At 33.7% G+C, this 25674-nt stretch overlaps 2 protein-coding genes across 2 annotated transcripts in view; both read right to left on the reverse strand.

The window, feature by feature from the left end:
- The window catches only part of LOC137646820 (uncharacterized), an 8020-nt gene extending 7902 nt beyond the window's left edge, over positions 1-118 (reverse strand). The window contains exon 1 of the mRNA XM_068379903.1: positions 1-118. This exon is cut by the window's left edge and continues 278 nt beyond it. The gene's annotated coding sequence lies outside the window, so the exon portion shown is untranslated.
- Positions 119-3483: 3365 nt separating this feature from the next.
- The window catches only part of LOC137646576 (dopamine D2-like receptor), a 28638-nt gene continuing 6447 nt past the window's right edge, over positions 3484-25674 (reverse strand). The window contains exons 3-8 of the mRNA XM_068379687.1: positions 15406-15709; positions 13827-14018; positions 12871-12992; positions 9485-9647; positions 7717-7945; positions 3484-4292 (exon numbers count right to left, since the gene is read on the reverse strand). Of these exons, the coding sequence (XP_068235788.1) occupies positions 4075-4292; positions 7717-7945; positions 9485-9647; positions 12871-12992; positions 13827-14018; positions 15406-15709 (1228 nt within the window). The 3' untranslated portion in view covers positions 3484-4074. The remainder of the gene's footprint in view (positions 4293-7716; positions 7946-9484; positions 9648-12870; positions 12993-13826; positions 14019-15405; positions 15710-25674) is intronic.

Consider the following 25674-nt stretch of genomic DNA (forward strand, 5'->3'; position numbering starts at 1 on the left):
GTTGATTGCCCAGGGCTTTTCTACGGAAGGGGTTTTATTGACAAAATGTCTTAGCCCCAATAGACACTATCCTCTGTAGCTCATCACAGCTACAACAGAATTGTTATGAAAGTTTCATCTTGTTCTATGTTTTGCTGCTTCAAATACTCCTTCAATAACTTAATAACTTAATAGCCAAATTGGCAACCGCCTCGTTCATATCTTGGATTTTCACTTGTTTCTGATAAACATAGAGAAAATCTATCAAACGATGCAGGCATACAGAAAACGAGATATTATAGCATCCATTTTATTGATAAGGATAAATGATACATGCAACACAATGATTGGTGGTTCCTAGACTCAGAAAAGTAAACCGACATCTATATTTCATCCTAAATCTATTATCACCACACCTAGACATGTTTTGTTTTTGTTTTAATCTATGTATTTACAGTCATGTTACATTTGTACACATATATATTCAACATAATTACTATTTACAATATCTAGGGCCCAGAAATCGCACTGGATGTTCCCCTCGATTGGGAGCAAAAAGGACACAACTCTACGAAAACGAAAGAATGACGTAAGAAAGAAACACCAACAGCGTTAGATGATAATGACAATTATATCTAAATCTTATCCCTAAATACATACATGGCCCGTCAAGAGGAACAACCAGGGTTTATCTTGAAGATATTGTGCTTATTAACAATGCTTAAATGTTATGATACAAATTAGAGCTATACATATTCTGTATTAAATATAAAATCTAATTTTCCAAGCAAACAAAGCCTGTTTCTTTATTCAAAACTAGAAATTCTAGGTATAATATATTGCAAGCACCGTTGTAAGGATGATACAGCAAAGACTTAGAAATTATTGTATGCATGGACTTTGTGGCGCCAACTACAGCCAAGCTATGACTTAAAAGAGCAAGCATCACGTCTCAATTGCCCGCACTATTTCTCTCACGCAAACACCCAAACACACAAACGCACGCAATCCCTCTTGTTGCTGTGGCTTTTGCAAATAAATCTACATGATTGGGAAGGAACCAACTCAATGAATTGGTTCCTTCCCGGATGTGAATTCAGAATAAAGAAAATGACAAGAAAAATACCTCGCAAAAATTCGGCAAAGACTTAACAGCTAAGAAACAACACGAAAACAGAATGAATACACACACATACACACTCATTAGATTTATAAATATTTATATATATTTATATTTATATAATCTTTCTTTTATACAAGTTCTGGTATTAACCATTGCGTCCTTCTATAAAATAAATATTCCATCTGTTTTTATTTAGTTTTCATCTTACGAAACTTCACTTATATATATATTCATATCGATAAAATATGCAACGTCAGTTCTGGTAATGTAAGTCCCAACATTATACTATTTCTCAATATTGGATTTTCTTTCAATACCAAAATAGAATATTAAAACACTCAACTCTGCATTCTAGTCTACTCTACGCGAGTTTTTTTTTTTCAGTTGTTTATCTATTTCTCAAAGTTAAACCACTGAAGAATTGATGGAACATGTGATGGCACTTTCCCTATCTATGGTAAATGCTGTTATTCATATTTTACATAGTGAAAAAGTCTTACAGTTCATGAGTACATTCGTCTATAGGACAGACTCTCAGTCTAGACTTTTAATAATCTAGAATGTCTTCGATATTTCAATTGCCGAGAGCAAAACACAGTGGATTTGATCAAGGTAAATAGTGTAGAATTTAATGAACTTCTAAGAAAAAAAAAAAAAAAAAAAAAAAAAAAAAAAAAAAATTGAAAATACTAGAAATCATCTAATGGCTGATTATATTGTGCTGCTTTTAGACTTGGACGTAAGAAAAATGATGCTAGTAAATAATAGCTGCTAAATCCGTGTACGACAAATAAAATATTATTGGAAATTGTCATAATCTAAAATACATAATTAATTTAATTGAATATATATATATATATATATATATATATATATATATATATATATATATATATATATATATATGTATTCATTAAATGCTAGAAATACAGAAAACTAGAATACTGTGTTGTTGCCTTAAAATAATTATATATATATATATATATATATATATATATATTATATATATTTTATATAATATATATATATATATATATATATATATATAGTGTATAAATGTGTATATGTATGTATGTATATGTGTGAATGTGTGTATGTGTGTGTGTATGTATATACATACATACATATATATATATATATATATAATATATACATATATACTGTATATATATATATATATATATATATATATATATATATATATATACATACTGTATATATATACATACATGTATACTGTATATATATATATATATATATATATATATATATATATATATATATATATATATATATATATATATATATATATATATATATATATATATATATGTCTGAGAGTGATCATTTATATAAACGTTTATACGCACACATTTATTTTTGCTTATAAATGTAAATACACATAAGAAACTAATACAGTGGAATGCGTACGGAATCATTTATGTTTAAAAACGAATAAATTCAAAAAGAGAAGTGGAACCATTAAATATATTTAGGTAAGCAAGTGAGAAGGACAGGTAAAATAAGTATGTGACCCCTATTTGTTGATTTCTATATTCTACTTTCTATAAATGAAAAAATATAGTTATGAAATAAACAACAATAATTTTATCTAATAATATTCTATCTCGATAATTTAGATCTTAAACCCTTTATCAAAATGAATAAAATAACAAAATAATTAAAAAGTTACTCATTTTAATATGTCATTGCGTAAATCCTTTCATTACTATTCACATGAATTGCATGGAATATATATTTTTTTTCATGAATCACCAATTAGTGACTTTATTCATCTCTTTTAAACCTTTACTCGAGTGTTTTTCGAACATGGTTGAAATACTCCATTTAATTTAATTAATTCTAAAGTTGGACCGCTTACGAAATGAGCATAACAATTGTTCCCTAATGACAGAATAACTACTAGAGTTCCTTGTGTTGATTGCTATTTGGGAAGTCCCTTATATTTTTCTCTGGCGAAAATAACCAATTTAGATACCTAGATTTCTCTCGACAATTGGCAATAACAAAGATATCTTAGATATTAAGCACCTTTTATTATAAGAAACAAAGATATTTCTTTGCCTAATTCCCAACTATTCCCAATTTTTCTCGGATACTTAACCAAAGGAAGCATAAAATTCACAATGATACTGCAGTGAGTAATGAAACGAATGACAATATGATTCGCAGTACCCATAATCAAGAAATTTGCAAACTTTTGCATATCATCACTTTTTTTTTATATTTTTGGTTGAACTTCAGCCATCGATATTTGTGAAATATCGAATGATGCAGTGAAGATTTTCAATGACCGCCAAAGACAATATGTACACTAATACTGAAGTAATTACAGCGTAAGACTGTAATCTCATTTCTTAAAGCAATGGCGTGCAAGTCTCTTTACACCAGGTGACACGGCTTGCAGCCAATAACAGCAAGAGTCTAAAAAAAGGCTAACTAGTTTCCTTAGCAACACTATTTTGTCTTCATTCGTCTCTTTGACAATAAAAGAGAACTATTGCGGTCTCCCATTGGCTACCGTCATAATTGTCACTTAGAATACGGTAACAACAAGCCGATCGTTAGGACAGTTAATGCCAAAGGAGCGTAAGTAGACATATTTTTACACGGAACATCATTATTTCTGGACATGAAATATAAACTTCCAACACAGAAATAGTTATCATCATCATTTCTACATGTAAACGAACCGGAAGCAAGGACCCGATTCTAAAAAACTCCAACACAAATTTATACACGCACAAAGAAATACACCACCTAACATTTACACGCACGCGCATATTAGAAAAAAAGTTAAAATCTCAGTGACAATTCTCTTATGCAAAAAGAAAATTCACCATCTAAAAGGCGAAAACTACGTAGCATTTTTTCATACAAAATGCAAACTTGGTCCCCCCGAAGGAGTTCCAGGAGTCCTCAACACACTGATATGGCGATCCGAACCACAGCTAGCTCTGACAGACCAGAATCTTCTTGAAGGCTTTTCGAAACTCGGGGTTGAAAATGGTGTAGATGACCGGGTTCAGAAAGGAGTTCATGTACCCGATCCAGGTGGTTAGTACGAAGGCAGTCATGCCGGGCTCTAAGCTGGTGTTGCCAGTCTTCATGCTGATTGCATCGAGAACGTTGCAGGTGAAGAATGGCACCCAGCACACCAAGAACGCTCCTGCAATGGAAGAGCTGCAATGTAAACTCGGGTTTTTGCACTCAAAATGCTGTGTTTGGTCATCATGATTCAGAAAATCATTCTAAAGATGATGTCTAAGTACTCATTTCTGACAATTTTGTACTCAAAATACTGTTTACTACTTATGATTTAAAAAATCATTATAAAAATAATGTTTGAGTACATGATCATTTTGTACACGCAAAACTGTTTTTACTAATCATGTTTCTGAAATCCATTCTAAAGATAATGTTTAAGTACTCATTTATGACAATTTTGTACTCACAATACTGTTTACTACTCATGATTTAAAAAATAATTGTAAAAATAATGTTTAAGTACACGATAATTTTGTACCCGCAAAACTGTTTTTACTAATCATGTTTCTGAAATCCATTCTAAAGATAATGTTCAAGTACTCATTTATGACAATTTTGCACTCACGAAACTGTTTACTAATCATAATTCAGAAAATAATTTCTAAAGACAATATTCAAGTACTCATTCATAACAAAGTAATCAATGGCAGAGTAAAAATGAGAACATTTTAAGAAGATAAATAATTATGATGTAATTATTTTTTTCAGAGCATACAATAGTCAACAATGAACACGTATTCCCTTTGAAAGAAAATTTTCCCAACTGCTTAGATAATTGTATTAAAATCAAGGTTTTGTATCGTGAAAATAACTATAAATTCTTTCATACCAAAGACATATCTTGCCAAAGAGTTTACTACTAATTAACTACTAAACAATGTTATGTATTCTAACATACTTATATAATCTTAATATTAAATACGATTATCCGTTTAATTTTCTATTTTGAGATGCTTCCCTGTTTGGACCCATGGGCTGGTAGCATCCTGCTTCACCAATTAAGGTTGCACCTTGGATAATAATAATAATAATAATAATAATAATAATAATAATAATAATAATAATAATAACACATACGGTAACGCAAAAAAGTATAAGACAAAAATTTATTTCCCATATAATTATTGATGTTACAGATGTTTGTTGTTTAAAACATTATAGAGCACCATTGGCAAATTCTTTTACAGTTACCACTCCCATTTCATATACTTTATAAACATCATTGCAACTAAAATCAACTTGTACTAAATAAACAATTTGGCTTGAACTTGAGCGTTATGCTTTTATTATCACCATTACCATTAATACTAAAATGGAAAGAATAATAACAAAATAATAATAATGAAAATAATTTTATTACTAGTACATATATCGTTACAATACTTGACAGTGCAAGTTTGGCAAAATCGCTGAATTTCCGATCTTTGTTTTCAAGTCTTAGTCTTTGTAAACGTATAAATCACCCTAAGGAGATTTATTCCTCCAATTTTAGTATCGCGTTTAGAGATTCAAAGGTAACTCATGAATGGCAAAGGCAAGAGGCAGGACAAGGTCCTAGAGACTTAGCATCTACATATATGATCAGGCCCAAAGCCCCATCTCTATTAAGAGAGGATCAGGGAGGACCAGGCAATGACTGCTCATGACCTATAGGCTACTCCAAACCCCGCATCCATTGCTCACAAGGATGGAGAGGTTACAGACACTACTAGAAGGTATATAGATTGAGAGGGTCTCGAACCCCCGTCCAACAGCAAATGTTTTTATTTTGAACAGGCTTACATAAGTCCTTTTATAGTTTATAAATCAAATATCTGTTTTAATGCTGTTAATGTTTTTTAAAATATTTTGTTTTAATTTTTCATTACTTCTTATATCGTTTATTCATTTCCTTTCCTCACTGGTCTATTGCTTTTCCAACTAGGGTTGTAGTGTAGCTAGTAATGATAATAATAATAGATTGCTAGGAAGGGACGTTGGATAAAACCAATATTATTCTTATAATGAGGACGGGGATATATTTGAATAAATGTACCGTAGATCGGCTTAAATACGATTTTGCAAAATCCACAAGTCGAAAACAACATCATCAATTGACTCTGTAAAGGCTATGTGCATGGTGACCGTTATATTCCTGTTCCTATCTTCATACCAATAGGCAAATGAACATGTTGAATTAAGCCTAAACAACAAGTTCGTTTGCATGCGAATTTAGCACAATTCAGAATCTGAATGTACATATAACTTGGCCGATTGCTATTCAGTCTACAAGTTAAGATTCGATATTTTAGAAACTGAGCTCATAATAGAAATAGCCAGACAAGAATTTTTCCTTTTTATTGTACACATTAAAAAGCCTTGAAATACATGCAAACAAATGTACACTAAAATCCTCCCCCCCCTCTCTCTCTCTCTCTCTCTCTCTCTCTCTCTCTCTCTCTCTCTCTCTCTCTCTCTCTCTGTATATATATATATATATATATATATATATATATATATATGTCCCCATACAAAAAGAAAATGGGGCTAACCTTATAAAGCGTGGAATGATAAAATAAGAAACAAACAAAATATAATTGCCCACGCCATAGTTAATCCACTACAAACGCAAGCAAGCACAACACATAAACTCAAGCAAGAACTCGTACTGAATTGCATGTGGATCTACGAGCGAAATGTTTATTATGAGCACCAGGCTGAGGCCAATACTTGCCTTTACGCCCCAACCGATAACTAATAAAATTCCAAGCCTTAATCTTCGCATCTTCCGCTAAATTAGCTTTTCCAGGTGGGCGCTAATTGAAGAAGGGTGGACGCTGCCATACTGCGTAAAAATTGGTGCGAGTATTTTTATAGATATTGGTTTGTATAGTAAGTTTTTCCTTTCCTTGTTTATCTCTGTTGGTGGCTTCTCTTATTCTTTAACTTTAGCGTGTTATTCTTCAGGTATTTCAGCTAATAGTAATAGTGATAATAATAATAAGAAACTAATACAGTTGAATATATACGGAACTATCTATGAGCTGTTAATTATAATAATAATAATAAAACTACTGCGTATATACATATGCTTAGGCTAGAATAATACTTGTCCTAAGTAACCAAAAATAACGCTCTAAAACATAACTTAATAACTCGGTTACTAAGCGTAACAACATTTACTTTCCTCATGGTCAAAATACAAGAATTTCCTTCTTTTCTACAATTATTGCTGGAATTATTTCTCCTCAAGTCTCTTCATGCAAGTGTGAATGTTGATCCCCTAAAAAGTACGCAGGCAGTTTTCTAGCATCCTGACATCAAAGGGCATTTGACGTCAATATTTATCATAAATAAAGAACAAAATGAAATTCAATTAAAACCCATCAAAGCGAGGATGTCCTTCTTAAAGTTAAATAAACACCAGATCTCGTATACAACCAAATGTACCTTGAGGCTGCTTTTATTTTTCCAAAAGAAATTCCCCAAAATGGGGAAAGGACAGGTTGACAGGAGTTGTCCCATCCATATCCATTTATAGAAAGAGTAAGGACCATTTCACTAACCCAAGACTATGGCAAGCGTTTTGGTGGCCTTTCTCTCCTTCTTCGCAGACGATTTCTCCCTCTTCTTCTTGCTCGCTTTATTGACTTTGTAGATGGTGAAGCGGGCCGAGGAAGCTTTTTTGTCTTTCTTCTCCAGGAGCTCCCCGGTTTCAGCCGCTGCTGCTGCTGCGGCTGCCGCGGCCGCTTCCGTGCCGCGACCCCCAGCGGCACCGTTACGTTTGGACTGTATCTGGAAAATAAAAGTAACATGAGTATGTAAACTATCAAATAAATCTAAGAATATCGTTTTGCTACACACACACACACACACACACACACGTACACACACATACGTACACACCCACACACACACACACACACACACATATATATATATATATATATATATATATATATATATATATATATATATATATATATATATATATCCTCAATGCTCTTACATATAATTTCGTGTAATTTTGTTTAAACCTCCTTCTGTTACCTTGCTTCTCATGGAAAGACTTCCTTAAAATTGTCATTTGTCATTTATCCACAGATAAAATTTTTGTGGAACATTTTTTTTTATTTGAATAAAATTTACAATTCGTGAGTAAATTCAGAATATGAGCTTCATCTGCAATGTCCACAGACATTGGTTGTCTGATGATTCATAGAACCTATGTAATAATCAAAGTAATTTATTGGAAATATTTATCTAAATAACGTGATCATTATATCTGAATTGGACCTTCCACTGACGATTATTTTTATTAAATGTGGAATAATTCTTCTTTAAGATCTAAATTCAGTTTTCAACATTTATTTAGACTGAATTCGACAACTCTATTTCTTTTTAATTTTGACTAAACTAAGTAAATAATTTAGATTTTTTCTCCAATATATTTTAAATAAATCTATTTTGTTTGCTTTTACTGAATTGATGGCAAATTTTATTTTTTGTTTTCCTTATTGTCTGTAGATACATTGAGAATCTAAGTTTAAGCTTTAATTAATTAATCTTGATTAATTTTACAACAGAATCTTCAATTTTCTACCTCGAATTTAACTAAGTTGTTTTTATTAATTGATATAAAAACCTAGTTTTGACTTATTTTCCTTTTTGAACTTGGTTAAAAACTTAATTTTGAATTTGAATCTAATCCAACAATTGTTACTGAGGTATCCAAACCAAATGCAATTAATTCGGCATTCCTTTATGAGCTTATGCTAATAATTGGCCTTGAGTTATCCCACCATATTTAATCAATTTCCAATTAATTCCAAGGCCTATGCAATTCTTACCTTCTCGACTTTTCCTTCATAGAATCAAACCAACATTTGGTTTTGAGTTATCCTAAGTTATCTCAACTTGATAAAATATTTCTTTTTCTAATTTTTTGGGTTACGCAAATTAATCCCGACATATCAGAATTATAATATTCTAAACTTTTAGTTATTCCAATTAATCACAACAAACAAGAATATTTATCTTCTAAATTTTTGAGTTACCCTAATTTATTCCAACATATTTAGATACATTTTTGAATTATCCCAACTTATACTAAAATATTAAAAAAAATATATATTTTTTAGCTACCCCAATCAATACTAACGTAATAAAATAACTTTTTTTTCTATACATTTGAGCTATCCCAAATACATTATTATTTTCTTTTTTTCTTTGGCGTCAATGACCTTAGATGTCAGGATGCCAGAAAACCTCAAATCAATCAATCAATAACATTAAACTTAAATTTTATTTTTACTAAGTAAATACTCTAATCACCTTGACTTTTTTCTGCTTAATGAGTAACGCCTGTCTCGGCGAAGATGGCTGTTGGCTTTGGCTACACCTGTTAGCCCCCTCCCCCGGTAGCACCCTCATTACTTCGGCGGCGCCGTTCCTACTGGATTGGACGGAAGTTGGGGCACCGCTGGCCTCACTGGATCTGGAAAGGACCAAAGGAGATTTATTCATTTTCTCACTCTTATTCATTGTCGTTTTTTTCTGGTGACTGCTGTGCTCAGGTGCATGATTTGCTCCATAATTGTTGATTATGAAAATTTTATAATATGGATTATACTACTACTACTACTACTACTGCTGCTACTACTACTACTACTACTACTACTACTACTATTACTACTACTACTATTGTTGCTGATAACAACAATGAGGAAAACAAAAGCAACAACGGCAATTGTTTACAGGACCACGCTCTCCATATACAGCCAAATTATGCAAAACTATTTTTTTCTCTATTACTTCTTTATAATCTAAAACAATTCGCCACATGGGAAATAAGTTGAAATTATAAAAAAATCTATAGAATTATAAAAGAACTAGCCTGGTTTCCTCAGTAAACAACATGAAACTGACATCGTCAACTTAGTCAAACAAAAAGAGGTTCGTGACGCCAGCGTACATTTGATATATAATCAAAATATATACTAAATTAAGAATGGAGTAATTACTCAAAAGTGTCCATAAAATATACAATTCACAAATAGTGACACTTTTGAGCGATTACTCTATTTTTGATTTAGTATATATTTTGAATATATATCGAATGTACGCTGGCACCACGAACTTCTGTTTGGTCGACTGTGTTGACAATGTTAGTTCCAGGTAGTTTAGTGAGAAAACCAGGCTAATTCTTTTTTCTTCTTTTTTTATAATTCCATAGTTTTTTCCGTATTCTTAACTTGTTTCCCATGTGGTGAATTGTTTTAAATTCTGAAAAAGTAATAGAGGAAAACAATAGCTTTGCATAACTTCGCAGTATATGGAGAGCGTGGTCTTGTAAACAAATACCACAACAACATCTATAATGACAACAATAATAATAATAATAATAATAATAATAATAATAATAACATTGAAGAAAACAAAAATATTCAAATGAATATTGATAATAATTATGGGGCATACTAAAAAAAAAAAAAAAAAAAATAGATACTACTACTACTACTACTACTACTACTACTACTACTACTACTACTACTACTAATAATAATAATAATAATTAAAACAAAAACAGCAACATCTATAATAACAATAATACTAACAACGAAAAAGACAAAAATATTCATAATAACTATTGAACATACCAAATAAACAGCAGAAAATGCTACTACTACTACTACTACTACTACTACTACTACTACTACTACTACTACTACTAATAATAATAATAATAATAATAATATTAATAGTAATAACAATAATAACAACAACAAAAGCAATCAAAGTCTACGGATATCACCTCCAACATTTCATATGCTGACTGTACAGCAGATGCTAAAAGGTGCTATGTTGTTCCATGATATTGATCCGTATCATCTCTAAAATTTCATGGTATCTCCCGACACATATTATACATACAGGTATCTCCCGATACATAATATACATACATTGTTAAAATTTGGTGAATATCCAACGTGCCAATTTTGTTTACCTAATCTTTAAAACCGTGAAAAATGCAAATGGATCATCTCCAAAAGTTAATGGAGTTGTCCATGGCTTGAGATCTACCCGTGTTGGAAGTTTCGTCAAAATTCGTTAGTTTGCTTTAACGTTATCTTTAAAATGGCGAACATAAAAATCCAGATCTAGAATCCAGATCCGGAAAATCTCCAAAATTTTATGGGGTCGCCCATGACTTAAGATCTATCTATAGTGAGAATTTCGTCAAAATCTTTGGAGAAGTTTTTACGTAATCCTGTCCACAGACACAGACAAATAAACAAATAAATACATAAATGAATAAATAAACCAACTCGAAAATATAACCTCCTTGGCGGAGGTAATAATAATAATAATAATAATAATAATAATAATAATAATAATAATAATAATAATAATAATAATAATAATAACGACGACGAAAACAAAACCAGCAACATTTTTAATAAGCATGAAGAAAACAAAAATAGTCAAATCAATATTCATAACGCTATTTGGCATACTAAGTAAATAATAAAACATAACATTAATATACATGGATAAAAAACTTGATGGAAATAAACTAAACCTTCAAGTAACGGACACTAACATATTTAAAAAAAAACATCAACTACTTGTCCCTACGACTCTCATGAATGAAATTGTAACATGATTCCAGTTCACTGCAAAATATATTCGAGGCAAAAATGTTTTAACAAGGGTCATAATGAAATTGATTTTGCGCTCAGGTGAGCACTACAATAAACCGGATACACTTAAATTTCAAATGATTGCCGTGCGAATTAATTCATTACTGATATTGTTGCTTTCATCATATAAATGAGAACTGTCAGTCAATGAGATGAGATGACACACTATTTTGAGCTTCGAGCGGATGTGGATGTTTTGGCTTCGTCTTGTTTTGTTAAATTGATTTGATGCATATTTAAATTAGTTTTCAGAGCGTAACGATAGTGTTATTACCCTTTACTTGTTAATAATGAAATATGTAAGGAAAAAAAAAAAAAAAAAAAAAAAAAAAAAATCAATTGCTAGAGCAAAGCCTACTGAGAAAATTCCGTAATATTTCTTGAACGCAATAGAGAAAAAAATGATTTGGTGTAAATGTAAATTGGGAAAATATTTCTTGTGAAAATAACTGGAAGTATTTCTCCAAAGGTATATTCATATTTAAAAATATTTTCTTTTCTTTTGGTTAGTTTATGATGAATATTATTTTGTTAATGATTATCAAAGGCAAATATTTGTGATTTTAAGTTGATAAATTAAAAAAGTTTTTTTAATTGAAAAAAAACGTTCACTGAATAAAAGGGCATTAAGATGAATAAAGGTCAAAAGGGAAACTTGAAGATAATATACCCAATCCACATATTAAGCTTTTATATTGAATATTTGTCAAAATATATAGCAAATAATATTTACACCAGGGCCAATCCCATTAGGCTTTGTTTACAAAAAAAAAGATATATATATATATATATATATATATACATATACGTGTGTGTGTATATATATGTATATACATATATGTATATATATATATATATATATATATATACACAGTTCAACAATACGTGCTTTAAAATATGCATGCTCATCATACATAAATATGATACCACCTGCACATACGTACAGTATATGCGAACATTAAATAATCAATAACTATTAATCAAGGGAATCCAGAAAAAAAAAAACATAATACTTACTCCTTCTCCTCCTTGAGAGGCGTAAGGACTAGATCTTGAGTTTTAGGGTTTTTAATGATATGACAATTCTCTGCTCCCTCTAACCCTATCGCTGCTTCGTCTCCCTCTTCTTCATCCTCGTCCTTTTTTGAAATTCAAAATGAGATTAACATAATGTTTTTTCCAAAGTTTTGGTATCTGAATTGAATCTAGCACGGCACTATGGCAGTCAAGTAGAATACAAGTTTGATTATCTTAAGATGTTGCATTTCACTCCAGTCAATATACACTAGTTTTATAATGGACAAAACTTTTCCTATCCTAGCATGTAGGCTATGTCTAAAGTTGAATTTTAACAACAATCACAATAATATTATGGCAGAATATTATGGAAAGATTGGCGAGATGCCTGCTTTGTACGTGGAGGTCAAAATGGGGATGTATGAAGGAATGGTTGAACCAACTTTTCCTTATGGAAGTAAATGCTGTTGAGATAGACCAATAAAGTAAGAAATTTAGATACTATAGAAGCTGTAAAAAGATTAGCATAGGCGCAAGGGTGTGTCACAGTATTTTCAGGTGGATTTGCTATTTTGAAGGAATGTTTAACACAAAGTTAATGAAAATATCTAACAATTTAGAGGTACTAAAGGGTAACAGGAGAGGAAAGCCTTGAACTAGTTGGATAGATGGAGTGAAAAATGAATTAATATCCAGCAAGTGCAAAAGTGTAGGAAACACACACTTGTATGGCAATTTATGATGATAAATTGATAAGCTTCTAGTATAGATGTATGATGTTACTAATACTGTGGAAGTTTTACTGCAAAGGGAGTTCATCTATCATTTCAAAATTAAAGGATGCAAGTTACAGAAATCTGTATTATTTTTCTAGAGACTTATTGCTGAATAACAATAAAAATATGATTCCTTCAGCATCAGTCATACCAAAGGGATCTAAAAATAAAATTTCTTACCTGACTATTACTAGTGTTATTTGTATTTTTGTCCTCTTCAATGAGGACGGTTGATTTATTAGCGGGAGGTGGGACTTCTGTGCCTAGAGTAGTCTCCGCTAATTTTCTTGTTTGGGCTACGTTTTCTATGACGCTCCCCGCTTTTATGTCGCTTTGCTTTGGTTTCTTCTTCCTTGCTCGCTCTTTCAATGCCTAAATAATGGAGGAAACAGTTAGTTATTTTGGTCTGTTAAAATTAATAATATTTATACAATCAATGAGGAAAATTTGTCTCTCGTGAATGGAACAGATATAAAGATATGAAGATTAAAGCAAACAGTTCCGATTTATAACAAGATAAATAACACAATATATATATATATATATATATATATATATATATATATATATATATATATATATATATATATATATATATATGAGAGAGAGAGAGAGAGAGAGAGAGAGAGAGAGAGAGAGAGAGAGAGAGAGAGAGAGAGAGATATTATGCATAATTACATTTGCAGGTTATCCATTTATCAATTTGAATAGGAAAGGTCAATTAAACATTTCTCAGGATTCCACAATGAAACAACAACAGCAACATAATAATAATAATAATAATAATAATAATAATAATAATAATAATAATAATAATAATCACAACAACAACAACAACAACAACAATAATAATAATAATAATAATAATAATAATAATAATAATAATAATAATAATAATAATAATAATTTCTACGGTAGGCTATATCATCCCTCAACAATCTTTATTTTTCTATATGGAATGCTAGCTGTATTTATGAAGTTTACCACTTTTCTTCAAAAAATATAAAATGAAGTAATCATCAACAAAGGTTTGTTATCAAAACGATTTTATCTAAGACGGGGCTCGAATCTTATGTTACTATTTTGCTTTATCCTCTTTAGCTCATCATTATAATTATAATATAAACTTATATAATTACTTGGGTACTGTACAATGTTTAGATTACGTTTTGTATACATACATACATACATACCCATATGTTGTATGCTTATGATTATATATATGTATTTATTCACTCGCATTTGTAAAGATGTCATTAATATGAATATGATATAATTTAATGAGGTATTCAAATCCTGACACATTAATACTAGAGTATTGAACACTTGGTCAGAAGCATGTATATTACAACTATCATTACCTAACAGGAGGAAACAACGCATTAAATGGTTTGTTGAAATCACAGCAAACAAATAATCAATTATTATCATTATTATTATTATTATTATTATTATTATTATTATTATTATTATTATTATTATTATTATTATTATTAGCTAAGCTAAAACAGTAGTTGGAAAAGCAGGATTCAATAAGCCCCAGGGATCCAAAGGAGAAAAATAGCACAGTGAAGAAAGGAAATAAATCAGCTACAGGAGAAGTAATAAACAATTAAAACACTAAAAAAGTGACAACATTGAAATATATATTTTCTTATATAAACTATACAAAGAAACTTATGTCAGCCTGTTCATCATAAAATAAAAACAATTATATCATAACAATGACTAAATATATCTCAACCGAAACTCGACCCACCTTGAAAATTCTGATGTAGAGGTAGATCATGACGATGCAAGGAATGTAGAAGGAGAAGAGAGAAGAATAAAGGATGAAATCGGCGTTGACAAAGGAGCAGTGGTTGGCCGAATTATCGACTCCGTCTCCTCGACACTCCTCCGAGGAGGAATTCGGACTCGCCTTGCCGCCCTTCCATTGGTTGACGAAGATGAGGGGCAGGCCGATGATCGCCGACACGAACCAGATGAACATGATCGTTAATACTATTCTCTTGTTGTTTTTGCTGTGGGCGTATTTGATGGGTTGCGTCACCGCTATGTATCTGGAAGAAAGCCACCTTTCGCATTAGGATTCAACAAGGGTTGAAACTGGGTCAGTGATGTGGAAATCAAGTCATTTTGGACATCGTTAGATCACTCTATCTTTCCTCCCACCTCTCTCTCTCTCTCTCTCTCTCTCTCTCTGGCAAATACATGGGACAGATTTTCAGCTGATGTATTGAACATTAACTCGGTAAATTAAAAATTAAGTTAGATAAGATCATCAAAAAACTCTTTAAACGTTAAAACTAATTCGCTCTACCCAAGCGCAAATGGATGTTTATGAGACATCTAGAATCACTGTAACATCTTTTATTTCTCTCTCTCTCTCTCTCTCTCTCTCTCTCTCTCTCTCTCTCTCTCTCTCTCTCTCTCTCACAGAACAACGTGATTCTAAATGGCAAAATCTTTAGCAATAGTAAATTCTCTAGATATAATTATGTCTAACCATGTCAGTCAGATTTATCTATACCTGGAAACCTTACCATTCTCGACTGACTAAATTTGTAAAACATTAACTGAAGAACAATAAAGCTCTCTCTCTCTCTCTCTCTCTCTCTCTCTCTCTCTCTCTCTCTCTCTCTCATATATACAGTATATATATATATATATATATATATATATATATATATATATATATATATATATATATATATATATATATATATGTATACATATAAGTATATATCCCAATACGTTATTTTTTAGATATTGATAAAAAGGTTTTAGCATATGCTTTTATCATATTTTTTTTTTCTATTACAAACACTCAATGCTTTTAACAAATCAAACATGCTTCTACGCAGAACAATAACACCTAGAGGCTATGCAGTTCACTTTGCTTCATTCTAGCTTAAGACCTTCCCTAATTTCTTCATTTTTATATTTCTATTTTATTCTTTTGTTATTATCATCTTTTATCATTATCTTTATTATTGGTATTATTCTCATTGAGAGAGAGAGAGAGAGAGAGAGAGAGAGAGAGAGAGAGAGAGAGAGAGCTGCCAACGCCGATTACCAAACAATTTTTCGCTCAAGGGGTTAACTACTGTACTTAAAATTTACAATTGCTCAGTAGCTACTTTCCTCTTGGCAAGGGTAGAAGAGATTCTTTTAGCTATTGTAAGCAGCTCTTCTAGGAGAAGGACATACCAAAATCAAACCCTTGTTCTCTAGTCTTGGGTAGTGTTATAGTCTCTGTACCATGTTCTTACACTGCCTTGGATTAATATTCTCTTGCGTGAGGGTACACTCGAGCACACTATTCTATCTTATTTGTCTTCCGCTTCTTTTTTTTTTTTAAGTTTCAATTGTTTATGTATAAAAGATCTAATTCAATATGTTTACTGTTTATAAAATATTTCATGTTGATTGTTTATTACGCTTGTTATAGATTATTTATTGCCCTTTTCCTTTCCTCACTGCGCTATTTTTCACTGTTGGAGCACTTGGGCTTATAGCCAGCTGCTTTTCCAACCAGGGTTATATATTAGCTAGTATTAATAATAATAATAATAATAATAAAAATGATAATAATAATAATAATAATAATAATAATAATAATAATAATAATAGCCACAGACAATAAGGTAACTCATCTGTATGACTTTTATTAAATTATAGTTACTATGTAAAAGTCAAATTCTTCTGGTCGTGATTTCCTTTGCAAATATAAGAAAAAAAAGGGGGGACCTCTCCTCTCTCCGTTCCTCCCAGCCTGACAAGGGACTCAACAGAGTTCGGCTGGTACTGCTACGGTGCCACAGCCCACCCTCCCCTGTTATCCACCACAGATGAAGCTTTATAACGCTGAATCCCCTACTGCTGCTACCTCCGCGGTCATCTAAGGCACCAGAGGAAGCAGCAGAGCCTACCAGAACTGCGTCACAATTGCTCGCCATTCATTCCTATTTCTAGCACGCACTCTTGCCTCTCTCACATCTATCCTCCTATCACTCAGAGCTTTCTTCAATCTATCCATCCACCCAAACGTTGGCCTTCCTCTTGTACTTCTCCCATCAACTCTTGCATTCATCACCTTATTTAGCAGACAGCCATTTTCCATTCTCTCAACATGGCCAAACCACCTCAACACATTCATATCCACTCTGGCTGCTAACTCATTTCTTACACCCGTTCTCACCCTCACCATTTCGTTCCTATCCCTATCTACTCGAGATACACCAGCCATACTCCTTAGACACTTCATCTCAAACACATTCAATTTCTGTCTCTCCGTCACTTTCATTCCCCACAACTCCGATCCACACATCACAATTGGTACAATCACTTTCTCATACAGAACTCTCTTTACACTCATGCCCAACCCTCTATTTTTTACTACTCCTTTAACTGCCCCAAACACTTTGCATCCTTCATTCACTCTCTGATGTACAGTACATCTGCTTCCACTCCACCATTTGCTGCAACAACAGACCCCAAGTACTTAAACTGATCCACCTCCTCAAGGAACTCTCCATTCAACATGACATTCAACCTTGCATCACCTTCCCTTCTCGTACATCTCATAACTTCACTCTTACCCACATTAACTCTCAACTTCCTTCTCTCACACACCCTTCCAAATTCTGTCACTAATCGGCAAAGCTTCTCTTCCACGTCTGCAACCAGTACAGTATCATCCGCAGACAACAATTGATTTACCTCTCATTCATGGTCATTCTCGTCTACCAGTTTCAATCCTCGTCCAAGCACTCGAGCATTCACCTCTCACCACTCCATCAACATACAAGTTAAACAACCATGGCGACATCACACATCCCTGTCTCAGCCCCACTCCCACCGGATACCAATCGCTCACTTCATTTCCTATCCTAACACATGCTTTACTACCTTTGTAGAAACTTTTCACAGCTTGCAACAACCTTCCACCAACTCCATATAACCTCATCACATTCCACATTGCTTCCCTATCAACTCTATTATTATTATTATTATTATTATTATTATTATTATTAGCCAAGCTACAACTCTAGTTGGAAAAGCAAGATGCTATAAGCCCAAGGGCTTCAACAGGGAAAAATAACCCAGTGAGGAAAGGAAATAGGGAAATAAATAAATGATGAGAATAAATTAACAATATATCATTCTAAAAACAGTAACAGTATCAAATCAGATATGTACTATATAAACTATTAACAACGTCAAAAAGAGATATGTCATATATAAACAATAAAAGACTCAAGTCAGCCTGGTCAACATAAAAACATTTGCTCCAACTTTGAACTTTTGAAGTTCTACTGATTCAACTACCTGATTAGGAAGATCATTCCACAACTTGGTAACAGCTAGAATAAAACTTCTAGAATACTGTGTAGTATTGAGCCTTATGATGGAGAAGGCTTGGCTATTAGAATTAAATGCCTGCCTAGTATTACGAACAGGATAGAATTGTCCAGGGAGATCTGAATGTAAAGGATGGTCAGAGTTATGAAAAATCTTATGCAACATACATAATGAACTAATTGAACGACGGTGCCAAAGATTAATATCTAGATCAGGAATAAGAAATCTAATTGACCGTAAGTTTCTGTCCAACAAATTAAGATGAGAATCAGCAGCTGAACACCAGACAGGAGAACAATACTCGAAACAAGGTAGAATGAAAGAATTAAAACACTTCTTCAGAATAGATTGATCACCGAAAATCTTGTAAGACCTCAATAAGCCAATTTTTTGTGCAATTGAAGAAGACACAGACCTAATGTGTTTCTCAAAAGTAAATTTGCTGTGGAGAATCACACCTAAAATTTTAAAAGTCATACAAATTTAAATGAACATTATCAATACTGAGATCCGGATCCACTGTCCTTGACCTACTTACAATCATATTTTGAGTTTTGCTAGGATTCCATTTCATACCCCATAATTTGCACTATGCACTAATCTTAGCTAATTCTCTATTAAGGGATTCACCAACTCCAGATCTACATTCAGGGTATGGAATTGATGCAATGAGAGTAGCATCATCTGCATATGCAACAACCTTGTTTTCTAGGCCAAACCATATGACATGTGTATATAGTATGAAAAGTAATGGGCCAAGAACACTAACCTGTGGAACACAGGATATCACATTCCTATACTCACTATGGTGCCCATCAACAACAACTCTTTGAGATCTATTTCTTAAAAAATCAATAATAATGCTAAGAAACGACCCACCCACTCCCAACTGTTTGAGTTTGAAAACAAGGGCCTCATGATTAACACGGTCAAAGGCATCACTAAAATCAAGGCCAATCATACGAACTTCCTCACCACAATCAAGGGATTTCTGTACAGCATTGGAGATTGTAAGAAGGGCATCACATGCTCCAAGGCCTTTACGAAAACCAAATTGCAAACTAGGGAGTAGATGATTACCTTCAGCAAACCTATTACGACGTTTTGCCAAAAGACGGTCAAAAACTTTAGATAATATGGGAGATATGGAAATTGGGCAGTAATCAGTGGGACTTGAGCTACCACAAACACATTTACACAGAGGAGTAACATTACCAATTCTCCAACAAGTGCTAAAAGCTCCTCTTCTTGCTAACTTGCGCAAAAAAAACAGATAACTTTGGAGCTAAGAAATCTGCTGTCTTTATAAAAAACAAAGGAAAAATACCATTTGGGTCTACACCTCCATAAGCATCAAGGTCCATCAACAGAGCTTTAATCTCACGAGATCGAAAAGCTAAACTAGTTAGTTTAGCTTCAGGAAAACAGGAATGAGGAAGTTCAAGTTTTTCATTACTCTGTTTACTGTCAAAAACATCAGCCAAAAGGGTTGCTTTTTCCTTTGGACAGTGAGTGACTGAGCCATCTGGTTTAAGTAAAGGAGGAACTGTTGCATCTACACCAAAGAGTGCATATTTAAGGGTAGACCACCATCTATGTTCCTGAGTTGTACCAGAAAAGGTTTCTTTTATGGTTAAATTGTACTCCTTTTCAGTTGAGGCATAAACTCTCTCAGCAAAAGATCGAAGCTGAGTATAGTTGTTCCAGGTCAAATCTGATCTGTTACCCTTCCAAAGGTGATAGGCCTCATGCTTCTCCAAATAAGCACGTCTACAATCATCATTGAACCACGGTTTGTCCTTCACTCGGTACCTTAGCACACGAGAAGGGATACGCCTATCAATTATGTTGACTAGATTCTCATTCAAAGGGACATCAGAATCTACACTAGTATATAATTGTGACCAGTTCAAGCACAAAAGATCATGCAAAATCCCATTCCCGTCTGCTTGGGATTTCATATAAATTTTACAAGAGTATGATATATCAGGGACAGGCTGCTCAGTCTTAACTACTAATGAAATCAAGGCATGATCAGATGTCCCGACTGGAGAACCAACCTTACTAGTTATAACGCCAGAGGAGTCAGTGTATATGAGGTCCAAGCAATTACCAGACCTGTGAGTATCTTCATTTATGATTTGCTCACAGCCTGATTCAGAGGCAAAGTCTAAAGCTCTTAAGCCATGGCGATCGGTAGGAGAAATAGAACTTAACCACTCCCTATGGTGAGCATTAAAATCACCAACAAAGACAAAAGAAGCCTTTCTATCATCTTCTTGTATCTTAGCTATAATGGTAAGAAGACAATCGAAGATAGAATCATCCATGTCTGGATTCCGGTAGATCGAACACAAATAAAAGTTGTTATGCCTGCCACAAACTTTTATTACCTGAATCTCATGACATCCACATTGATAGCAGGACTTATGAGAAGCAGGGTACTCGGTCCTAATATACACCGCCATTCCCCTGGCCCTAGGGATGGCATCACGTTTCAACATTATTGGCTTCTTAAAACCAGTTATAAGGAGCTCAGATGAGTGCCTCATATTAGAAACCAAAGTTTCTGAGCACAATTGAATATCATACTGTCTGGACGCAACTGTAAGGTCTTGGATATTTGCATGAAGACCACGAATATTGCAATACAGAAGATGACATTGACGAAATCTAGGACGTACTGGTCCCGGATTTCGCTCAATGTCTCCAGACAGCATAAGAATTAATAGAAATAAAAAAGAGACACCATACTTAAAAACTAGATTAACAAGAATTATAACAAAAACAATATGTCCAGAATTATAAATAACGTGATTGATGATACCCATAGACTATAGTAAAAAGCCGATACACCATGCAAGGCTAAATACCCTCCAGGATAGTCACTTCAACTAAAGGGAGGACAGTAAGGATGGTTTTGAGAAAAAAAAAGAATCAGGAAAAGGAAAAGACAACCTCTTGATAAACCACCAGGCATCCATGGCCCTTCTATTAAGCCTGCCCAACACACCACTTAAAAAAAACAAGAGGAAGAATAAGAAAAATAATAATAAGATAGAATAGTGTGCCCGAGTGTACCCTCAAGCAAGAGAACTCCAACCCAAGACAGTGGAAGACTATGGTACAGAAGCTATGGCACTACCCAAGACTAGAGAACAATGGTTTAATTTTGGAGGGTCCTTCTCCTAGAAGAGCTGCTTACCATAGCTAAAGAGTCTCTTCTACCCTTACCAAGAGGAGAATACACTGAACAAATTACAGTACAGTAATTAACCTCTTGGGTGAAGAAGTGTGAAGTATCTCGTTGTTGTCAGGTGTATGAGGAAAGACGAGAATATGTAAAGAATAGGTTAGAGTATTCTGTGTAAGTGTAGGCAAAGAAAAAATAAGCCGTGACCAGAGAGAGGGATCCAATGCATTACTGTCTGGCCAATCAAAGGATCCAATACCTCTCTAGTGGTAGTATCTCAACGGGCGGTTGGTGCTCTGGCCAACCTACTACCTATCATACGCTTTCTCCAGATCCATAAACGCAACATATACTTCCTTACCTTTTGCTAAACATTTCTTGCATATCTGCATAACTGTAAAAATCTGATTCATACAACCCCTACCTCTTCTAAAACCACCCTGTACTTCTCAGATTGCATTCTCTGTTTTATCCTTAATCCTATTAATCAGTACTCTACCATACACTTTTCCAACTACACTCAATAAACTAATACCCCTTGAATTACAACACTCATGCACATCTCCCTTACACTTATAGAGTGGTACAATACATGCACAAAGGCAATCTACTGGTACCATTGACAACACAAAACACATATTAAACAATCTCACCAACCATTCAAGTACAGTCACACCCCCTTCCTTCAACATCTCAGCTTTCACACCATCCATACCAGATGCTTTTCCTACTCTCGTTTCATCTAGTGCTCTCCTCACTTCCTCTATTGTAATCTCTCTCTCATTCTCATCTCCCATCACCGGCACCTCAACACCTGCAACAGCAATTATATCTGCCTCCCTATTATCCTCAACATTCAGTAATCTTTCAAAATATTCTGCCCACCTTTTCCTTGCCTCCTCTCCTTTTAACAACCTTCCATTTCCATCTTTCACTGTCTCTTCAATTCTTGAGCCAGCCTTCCTTACTCTCTTCACTTCTTTCCCAAACTTCCTCTTATTCTCTTCATATGAATGACCCAATCCCTGACCCCACCTCAGGTCAGCTACCCTCTTTGCCTCACTTACCATGCACTTTACTTTCACATTTTTCTCTCTATATTTTTCATACTTCTCTACACTATTACTCTGTAGCCATTCTTCAAAAGCCCTCTTTTTCTCTTCCACTTTTACCTTCACTCCTTCATTCCACCATTCACTGCCCTTCCTCATGCTGTCTCCAACAAAGTTCTTGCCAGACACATCACTTGCAATCCCAACAAAATTTTTTTTTACTAACTTCCACTCCTCTAAATTACCAGTTTCTCTTACTTTCACTTCGTCATATGCCATTTTCAACATTTCTTGATATCTATTTTTTACCCCCGGTTTTATTAGCTTTTCAACACTCACTAGCTCCCTTTTACATCCACCTACTCTATTCCCCCACTCTTTTGCTACAACTAATATTCCTTCCGCCAAAAAATGATCAGACATACCGTTAGCCATACCCTTAAACACGTGCACGTCTTTCAATCTTCCAAATATTATTTTAGTTATCAGCACATAATCCATTAATGCACTTTCTACCACTCTTCCATTTGCCACTCTTACCCATGTATACTTGTTTTTATCTTTCTTTTTGAAAAAGCTAGAACTTATCACCATCTCTTGCTCAACACACATATCTACCAGTCTCTCACCACTCATTTTCACCTGGTACGCCATACTTCCCAATGACACCTTCTACCTCTCCAGTGCCCACTCTAGCATTTAAGTCACCCATGACAACTACATAATTCCTTCTACCCCGGCCTTCTACACACCTAGTTAATTCATTCCTGAACTCATTCCGCTCTTCTTCACTTTTCTTACAACCTGGCCCATACGCACTGACAAAGGCCCAACATTCCCTACCTAACCTAACCCTTACCCACATTAACCTAGATGATATCTCCTTCCATTCCACTACTTTACCTGTCATCCATTCACTCAGCAATAAAGCCACACCCTCTCTTACTCTTCCCCTTTCAATCCCAGACACTCTACCAGACAATTCACCAAACATCACTTCACCCTTCCCTTTTATCTTTGTCTCACACAAGGCCAACGCATCCATCCTTCTATTCCTAAACATACTTTCAATCTCACATCTTTTACTCTCTATCGTACTACATCCACACAAATTCAAACACCCCAAAACTAGAGTGCGGGGAGCAGTCACTCTCCCCCCAGCTCCATCTCTTTGATGATGTCTCACAGGATTGTAAATACCCCAGTTAATTACGGCAGCTATGTCGTTAATAGATAAGCAAAAATATATCCGCATCATTCTAGGAATTTGTCTATTCACTTTCCTCTGTGGTTCTTCTTTTGTGACTCCACGACAGGAAACAGGATGATTATAATCATAAGTATTATTATCATTGGCTGTTGTGAAAAGGCTTCACATAACTTGGAAAATAGGAGACATTTATTGTCACCGAAACCGTACTTCCTTCTCTCTTTATAATGACCGTCTCTCTCTCTCTCTCTCTCTCTCTCTCTCTCTCTCTCTCTCTCTCTCTCTCTCTCTCTCTCAGTTGAGTCATAATTAAATTGTCGTAAATGTTCAACGCCTGCATGTTATAATTTTGTTTTCTAATAAAGTTTCATATAGACTGATATTTCCTGCAGTTACCTGCAGTAGACTTTAGAAGTTCTCTCTCTCTCTCTCTCTCTCTCTCTCTCTCTCTCTCTCTCTCTCTCTCTCTCTCTCTCTCTCTCTCTCTTTTAATTGAGTCATAATTAAAATGTCGTAACTGTTCAACGTATACATGTTATGATTTTTTTTTAAATAAATTTCATTTAGGCCTAATATTTCTGAAGTTAACTGCAGTAGACTTCAGGAGTTCTTAGTATAAATGAAAAAAAATCCATATGCAATACTTTTCCTAAACTTTGAATATCTGTTATCTGAAAACTATGAATTTTTACACACCAAAATTAATATAACTCAATTCAAAGGTGAGAGCTAAAGAGTATTACTCCTAGATTGTTAGTATACTTAATTGAAGAACAAACTTGAATTCATCAATATACCGAGAAACAGCGAAGGACAAGTTCTGATTCCAGGAGCTAATATGAATTATTAGGAAGACACTAACTGACTTGTGGAGAACAGGAGTTGGCGTTACAGAGTTAGTAGGACGAGAGGTGGTAAGGTAATGTTATGGGCGAAGAGTGCATATATAATCTATCTATATATAGAGAGGAACATCTCTCGTTGCATGCTTTCCCGTGTACGGCTTCGGGCGTCTTTCGTTATATTAACATTGCATCACTTCAAGAAACACAGTTTCAGTTATGTTTCTCTCGAGAAACACGGGATCTTAGTGCCCAGTAAGATAAATTTCATGAGACGAGAAGTGAGAGATATTTAAGTTTATTTAACTATCTTCTTTTCGCGTCTTTTCTCAGTTGCTATGAGCTAGTTTGAGTTATTTAACTA

This window comes from Palaemon carinicauda, chromosome 9, assembly GCF_036898095.1.
Source record: "Palaemon carinicauda isolate YSFRI2023 chromosome 9, ASM3689809v2, whole genome shotgun sequence".
NCBI classification, from domain to species: Eukaryota; Metazoa; Arthropoda; class Malacostraca; order Decapoda; family Palaemonidae; genus Palaemon; species Palaemon carinicauda.